At 40.0% G+C, this 7,800-nt stretch overlaps 1 protein-coding gene across 1 annotated transcript in view; it reads left to right on the top strand.

Moving 5' to 3' along the window:
- Positions 1–355: 355 nt before the first annotated feature.
- The window catches only part of cetp (cholesteryl ester transfer protein, plasma), a 42,800-nt gene continuing 35,355 nt past the window's right edge, over positions 356–7,800 (top strand). The window contains exons 1-5 of the mRNA XM_034535209.1: positions 356–407; positions 2,582–5,253; positions 5,377–5,531; positions 6,066–6,180; positions 6,266–6,397. Of these exons, the coding sequence (XP_034391100.1) occupies positions 5,183–5,253; positions 5,377–5,531; positions 6,066–6,180; positions 6,266–6,397 (473 nt within the window). The 5' untranslated portion in view covers positions 356–407; positions 2,582–5,182. The remainder of the gene's footprint in view (positions 408–2,581; positions 5,254–5,376; positions 5,532–6,065; positions 6,181–6,265; positions 6,398–7,800) is intronic.

Below are 7,800 nucleotides of genomic sequence, written 5' to 3'. Positions count from 1 at the left end.
GTCAAGGGTGGGTAACTGCTCGGATGGAAGTGCAGAGAAGGGTGGAAGACTACAACTCTGCTTCTGCTTCCTGATCTGAACTCTGGGTCATGGATTAAGTCCGTTAATCAACTTCGCCATGTTTGCAGAAATGAGACGCGCTCCATCCCAAGTGGGATGAATGCCGTCTCGACTCATCAGATCAGGGTTTCCCCAGAAAGTCTGCCAGTTATCTATGTAGCCCACATTGTTTGCTGGGCACCACCTGGACAACCAGCGGTTGAATGATGACATGCGGCTATACATGTCATCATTGATCAGATTGGGGAGAGGGCCAGAGAAAACTACGGTGTCCGACATTGTCTTGGCATAAGTACACACCGATTCCACGTCGCTGAGTGGGGAAAACTGGTTCGAAACATGAAGAGGTTGGTGGTGCTCAGTGGGCTTCTGTTTAGACTTAAAACTCCTTCGAACAGTCACCCAGCTGCTCGGGGGCTGCCGGGGAACAGCTAGCGGAACCTACGGCTAGTAGCTCCGTGCCGGCTATGGGAGGGGGCGAGCTAACTAACGTAACTGTCTGAGCTTTGATGGTGCGGAGCCGTGCATCTAACCCACTTAGAACTGCCTCCAACCTAGCAAATTAACTACACTTGTTGCATGTACCATTATCATTAAGGGAGGCTGAGGAATAGCTATACATGAGAAACTCTGAGCAAGCGGGAGGGCGAGAGGAGGAAAACATCGCAAGCTGCTAAGCTGGCAACCGGAAGTGATGCAATACGCTTACCGGAAGAGAGAGAGCGATGCGTTCAGGGAAGTCAGCTTTTTAGGAAACATATTCATGTATGAAAACATATTCATGTATGACTCAATTTTTACGGCTGCTCAAGAGTGAGTGTTTCATTTTGAAACTCTTGGTTCACCTGATGTCTCAATTAAAGAAAAGCAGATACCCTAATTGTATGTTAATAAAAAGAGTGTTGCACTCCCTTCTAATATATAAAGAGAAGATACAATATCAATTAACAAATGGAGAAAAAAAAGAGAAAATAAAAACATTTTTTCATTGTTATGTACAATTTCTCTTATTTACAATTTCACTATCTTCCTAAGACCTCTAACATTCCATGAAATAATATTTATTTTAGTGAATTAATATTTATTTAGCCAATTTTTTATTCATGCCACGTGATAAGGTGAATGAATAGTGTGCCTTCAAAACAAACAAACAGAACAAATAATAACAATGGGAAATTGAGGCAACATCGGTAGGCCTAGCCTACACCCTGTGCGGATAAACACGCACATCCCCCCTCCCTCCCTTCGTCCGGGTCCCGATTAGACTGAGCCCTGATCCTCTGGAGGAGCAGTATAGCAACCAGCTATTTTAAAGGAAAATATAAAAGAAAAATGTAAAAAGTAAATAAGTTGGGCGTTCTCCGGCGAAAGCATACAGATGGAAATATTTTCATTTGTGATCTTAATATAATAAAGTATCTTAGCAGTTAGCCTATCAGTATGTACCTGTCCTATGTCAATAATAATAATCGTGACTTGCCATCAGTTCAAGCTTACCACAACAGACTCTCAACAGACAACATTCAGCAAAAGTTCTCTGATATTCGTTACTCTTCAGGTGATTATCCCTGCTATGTATCAGGATCGCTGTTGTTATCCTTCTTGATCTTCTGGATGAATTCTTCAACTTGAGATGGGGAAGGGAAGTGGTGCCAGGTTTTTCCGTGTTGAATTCGCAGTTTTGCTGGGAACATAAATCCATACACCATATGCATTTGGCGCAGGCTCTGTTTCACTCCGTCAAAAAGTTTTCTCTGCCTTTGGACCTCAGTTGAAAAATCCGGGGAAAACATGAAACGGCTACCATCAACTTTGATTACATCTTTCAGACGTGCTGCTTTCATAACTCGGTCTCTGTCGGTCTAGAATTTCACCAGGATAGTCCGTGGTTGTATTCCGTCCGGACTCTGCTGATCCTGGGTCTGCAGTGGTATTCTCCCCAGCCTATAGGCTTGCGTGACGATTACCGGTTGTTGTTCTTCTGCTTCTATGTTAAGAGTCTTGTGCAGCCATCCCGATAAGAATGTTCGCGCATCTCCGCTCTCCGCTTCCTCGGGTAATCCAACCAGTTTTAGATAGGAGCAGTGGCGGATTTAGCAGTTGCGTCATAATCGATTAAAACACTCCCGCGCTTCCTTTTCAGATGTTGATGAAAAAATACAACAAATACAGACAAAAGTTTTGTGAAATTCATGGGAGCTACCAGTGCCGTTTCCATAGCTATTACATTTCCCCGTATTACTCTACTGCCAATCTTTTCTCTAATCCCGGACTCTTATCACATCATCACATACCATCATCGTAAATGTTTTGTTATTGTCTTTATGTCTATTACATCTGTCTTTAGGTGTATGTCACTATATGTATTTTATTTTTAATATTTAATTTTATGTATTTATTTTATTTTATCACTTTACTTCACCTAATACAAAATACAAAATTGATCCGTAGTTTTAAATTATTATTACTTTAGCTGAAAAACTAACTAATTTATATGATGACTTTGTTTCCTGTCACTCAGGTGGAAGAGAATGGTGACAGACAAAGGGTAGAGCCTGCTGTTGCAGTGGACGGATCAGATGAACAAAGACCAATGACGGCAATTTCAGTGCTTCCTCACAGGGTGACAGTCATGTGCACAGTCTGGGTTTTCCTCAAAACATTGTTTTCCTCCCTCTTACCTGAGTTTCCTCAAGGTATTGCCAACTGACCACTGGCAGACGACTGATAGAGACAACATACTTTCTTTTCTTTTTTTAAATAATCTTTCTTTTTCTAGAGATTGTTGTTCCTTGTGAACAACAATCTCACAATCTCTGAAGATAGAAAGAAGATGATTAGTGCTTCCAATTTAAGAATAAATAATATCAAGGGCACTGTACATGTGCATATCAACAATGACTGTGACCTTCCTATTTACAGTAGTTCAAGGAGCTCCTATGTGAAATGTATCTTTCTTTTGAGTGTGAAAGACAAAGCTAAAACATCGTCAAAATAAAACAATGCCAGCCATTTTCGAGAAACTAAGGAGACAAAGGACTAGACAACATTCTTAACAATAATGCATTGTCTATGGTATCCCAGCTCTCCATCTGACCAAATATCTGTCTACTGATTGTGGGTTTTTACCCCACATCAAGGTTATGTAGACGTACAAGTAGAGTTACCTGTATGGGTATCCCTAATCAATGAAACAACAATAGTTGGCAGCTACGGATCTTTTTTCTCCCAGGGATAGATTTATTTTGGTCTTTAAAAACCATCCATGCACGGAGCCTGCGTTTGATTACAGCTGTATGTCAGATGTTGTTTTAATTTGTTTGACAGTTTGCTTCTGACTATGGTGGCATATAAAGCCCCAAAGGAAATACACTGAATTGATAGCCTTACAATGTCTGTGCAAAACAAAAGCTCCCAACTTTTATTTTGTTTGTATCTTTAAATACTCAATATTCAAAATAACTATACAAGTGGCATGAACTCATTGGTCATTTTTCTATTTATATATAGTTAATGATGATGAGACTAGATAAAAGTAGACTAAGGACAAAATCCACAACATTTATAATACATTTATAATATAATAACATTTTTTTTACCATTATTGTGCTTTGAATGAAGGTGATTCGGACAAATAAGACTGCAAAATCCTTTATATATATGGAAGTTAATATATTTGCCTTCTTCATCTGAAGATTTCTAAAATAAATATAATAGAGAAGGCTCAGAGTTGTTTTTTTTCAGAGATGTGGCTCATTTTAAATATCAGGTCATGTCTAAAGTCCTATTTAAACCAAAAGGGTTCTAAGCCAAATTAGTGCTGAATCATCCATCCATCCATTTTCATCCGCTTAGTCCGGGGTCGGGTCACGGTGGCAGCAGGCCCAGCAGACTGACCCAGGCTTTCTTCTCACCCGCAAAATTTTCTAGCTCATTCTGGGGGATCCCGAGGCATTCTCAGGTTAGCTGGGAGATATAATCCCTCCAGTATGTTATGGGTCTTCCCCGGGGTCTCCTACCAGTTGGACGTGCCCGGAAAACCTCCAGAGGGAGTGCTAAATCCATTGTAGTAAATATTGCTTTAGTAAAAAATTGTTTATTATGTCAGAAGCCCTCTTTTACCTTTCAGCCTATTTGAAGACCATCTGCATAGTATTCTCTAATCACCAATGGGATTGCATATGGGATAATGAAACTACCCAACAGCATTCCTCCTTTAACTTTCCTTTTCAAAGTGTTTGTTATTAAGAGAGCTTCACTGTCACAGATCAGATGCATTCATGTCAATTACTTTTCAATTATGATTTTATAGAGTTATGTATTGAGTCCTCATCTGGTGTTGTGTTTTCTTATATTAACTGATTGTAATCAGTGCATGTATTTTGATCTATAACAAGGAATACATAGGTTTTGCTTTCATCTCTCAACAACACCACCACCACTGTAAAATAGGGTGTATTACACCTTTTAAAATGGTGAAAAAGTACTTGTCTACTGCATGCTGGGAAGTTAGGACTCTGATTACCTTTGAGGAATGACAATAGTTTGTGACGTTGGTCACCATGTACAATTGGAATTTTATGAGATGTACTGTTTTGTTTGTCTTTCTGATAACTGCTTATAAGTAGATGTCGTAGAACAAAGTGTGTTGAGAAATACTTTCATTAATATTATTATTTTTAATTAATTAATGTTCTCAATTGTAATGGTTACTTATTGTGTTGATTTGTTGTAGATGGTCTGTGAGGATAGTGTTTCTACTGATTTCAATACCTTAGTTACTCCGTTTCGTAATTGTACCATATGGAGTGCTGAGATTGCAGGACTGCCAGTTTATGTATCTACCCAAGGTTTTTTGTAGAACTGACGTCAGAGAAAAGGTTGTACTTTGACCTTGTTTGACAGACAAATCTGAGCTAGTGTTTGCCGTTAAGTGTGAATCACTAAAGTTGTGTCCGTCTCTGATTGGATGATGGACGGGTTTCCACTAGATAGTTGCAGTACAGAGAGCCCTCCCTGAAAGAGGAAAGAAAAAAGGTTTGTTGGCATTAGTGTCTTCTCAGCAAAGGCCAAGGAAAGTCTAAAAAAAGGCTGGCTGACATTTTGAAATTCATAGACACATATGTGTGAGAGCAGAGCAGCCACAACGTATGGGAGTTGGAGTTTAAAAACTGTCAAGACTCCGGAACTGAGGTGAGATTTGATAAGATACTACTCAGAAAAACTCTGGAAAGAAACTTACACTTACAAAGATAAAGGTAAAATGCCCATAGGGTTACAAACCGCAACAAACTCTCACAGAAGTCAATTATCCAGTTGCACAATGCCTCGTGACGTTTTTCCACCATTGCTGCTGCTGCTGCTGTTCCTTTCTGTGTTTGGCGCGTCCCACATCTGCCTGCAGGACGCCGCTTCAGCCTACAGATTCACTGGAGCTGTATGTCGCCTCACCTACCCTGCAGCTGTTGTGTGTGAGTGGGATTTTGACCCTATTTATGATGTTCTTTATTCATCTATTTAATCAATGTAACATTTCATCCTTTTGTTAAACAACGTACCTAAATTGCTGTGATAAGGAGTTCTTAAAAGATTTCACACTAGTGGTAGTGGTTTTCAAAATCAAAACCACATTTCCTAAAATCACTGATGGTTCCAAAAATAATGAAAGCTTGGATTGTTTTCAATTAAAATAAGTTGGAACTGATTTCTGCCATTAATCTAAGAGACAATTAAACATACTTCCCTCTAACTTTTAGCCTGGGTCAGTATCAAACACTGTAAAATAGTGTAGAAGACTGCCATGTTTTTAGACATGTTTTTAGCATACCTATGGTTCAATTGTGAAAGATTAATGATTTTTCTATTCCATTGGGTTACCTTGTTTCCCTTATTCCATTTTGGCCTCTTTGTATATGTTCTCTATTATGAATACCCAGTTATTTGTTTCCCCACCTGTCTGCCATGTACCTGTTTTTGATCATATTGTGGTTATGTGCTTCTGGCAGTGAATGAGAAAACTACTAAAGTGATTGAGGCAGCATTCCAGCATGCCAGATACCCAAGTGTGAAGGGAGAGAAATCTCTGCTTTTTATAGGCAGAGTCATATATGGTCTGGACAAGTAAGTGGACAGACACGATCACACACAAATAGACATGTACAAAATGTCTTAACATCATGTAATATTTATGCATTGACCCACCTAGTTTGGAGATTCACAACCTGTCAATTGGTCGGAGTACATTTGAACTGCATCCAGGTGAAGGCATCGGCTTGGAAATTGGCAATGTGTCCGCAGTCTTCAGAGGGAACATCCAGTATGGATATGGCAACTGGCTGTGAGTCTGAGTTAATGTGTGATCAGCACCAACCTATTTGTACTCATTAATATTCAAAATCCTGTGGTTATGAGAAAAACAAAAATAGTACTAAATTATCGCAATATGATATCTATCCATCAAGAAATATAGTGTGGCATGGTGTTATGATATGACTTAACTAAGGCGACTTGTAAATATTTAGTCCTACTTATTTAGTCCTACTAAAGTCTGGCCATACCAGGAAGTGGCACTGCGAAGTAATCTGAAATATAAGGTAGGGTAAAAACCCTTGAGCTTCCAGTCATCCTGGAGATTTGGTTTTTCCAAGGTGGTTAGTTTAATTTAGTTGAGTAATTCACTGGAGTTGTATGAGTTAAACCATATAGATGGGCTCATTTTGAAGAGTTAGAAAGCTTGCTATTCTGCCAATTAGGAAAAGGAGTAGGTTTAATTTAAATCATCTTCTATTGTTTGCAGTAGGGAAATTAACATGGTGGACGCGTTTGAGTGGCCCAGTGATCCTGGGAGCTAAATGGACTATACTTGTTCAGCGCTTTTCTAGTCTTCCGACCACTCAAAGTGCTTTCACACTATTTGTCATCATACACCCATTCATACACTGATATGGTGGCTACCATGCAAGGTTCCACCTGCCCATCAGGATTAGCTAAGGACACAGCAACATGGACTAGTAGAGCTGGGGATCGAACTCCTGGTGGCAGCAGGCTAAGCAGGTTGACCCAGACTTCCCTCTCCCCCGCAACATTATCTAACTCATTCTAGGGCATCCCGAGGTGTTCCCAGGCCAGTTGGGAGATGTAACTAAGGTGTTCTGGTACCGGGTACACTTATGAGCCACCTTATGTTCGAACATTGTGTTGGTTATGGACAAACCGTGGCTAGCACAGAAGTCCAATAACGAGACACCACTCTGATTCAGATCGGCCAAGCAGTGTACCAATCACCCCCCGCCAGATATCTGTCATTGCCCCTGGGAAACAATCATATTTAAAAGAGACAGCAGCAGGATAATAGGTTAACGATGTAATTGTGTCACTGGGCTATTGGATAGACAAGGCCAGGTGATCTAAACAGCTAATATCATGATTGACAGCCGCGAACAATGACAGCTAGGAAATTGTGAGTAAGCCTGCGTGAGCAGTGAATGGCAGACGTATAAAAAATAAACTACATAATCTTCCTGAGTCAACATCCTCCCTATCTATATGCACGTCTGGGTCTTCACTGATCTGGAAACAACAATGAAGTCATTGACAGTTACAATGGGTCAGTGGAAATGCAGCCTACCTGGACTGCAGCTTGAAATGGTACACAACTATTTTCTAGGGCGTTGTCAATATGTAGACGTGTTTTTGAACCAGCACAGCAATAAAAGTAGCCGAAACATGCCATAAACATTG

Source organism: Cyclopterus lumpus, chromosome 6, assembly GCF_009769545.1.
Source record: "Cyclopterus lumpus isolate fCycLum1 chromosome 6, fCycLum1.pri, whole genome shotgun sequence".
NCBI lineage: Eukaryota > Metazoa > Chordata > Actinopteri > Perciformes > Cyclopteridae > Cyclopterus > Cyclopterus lumpus.
Note: the sequence above shows the minus strand (reverse complement) of the source record. Positions and strands in the feature narration are given on the sequence as shown.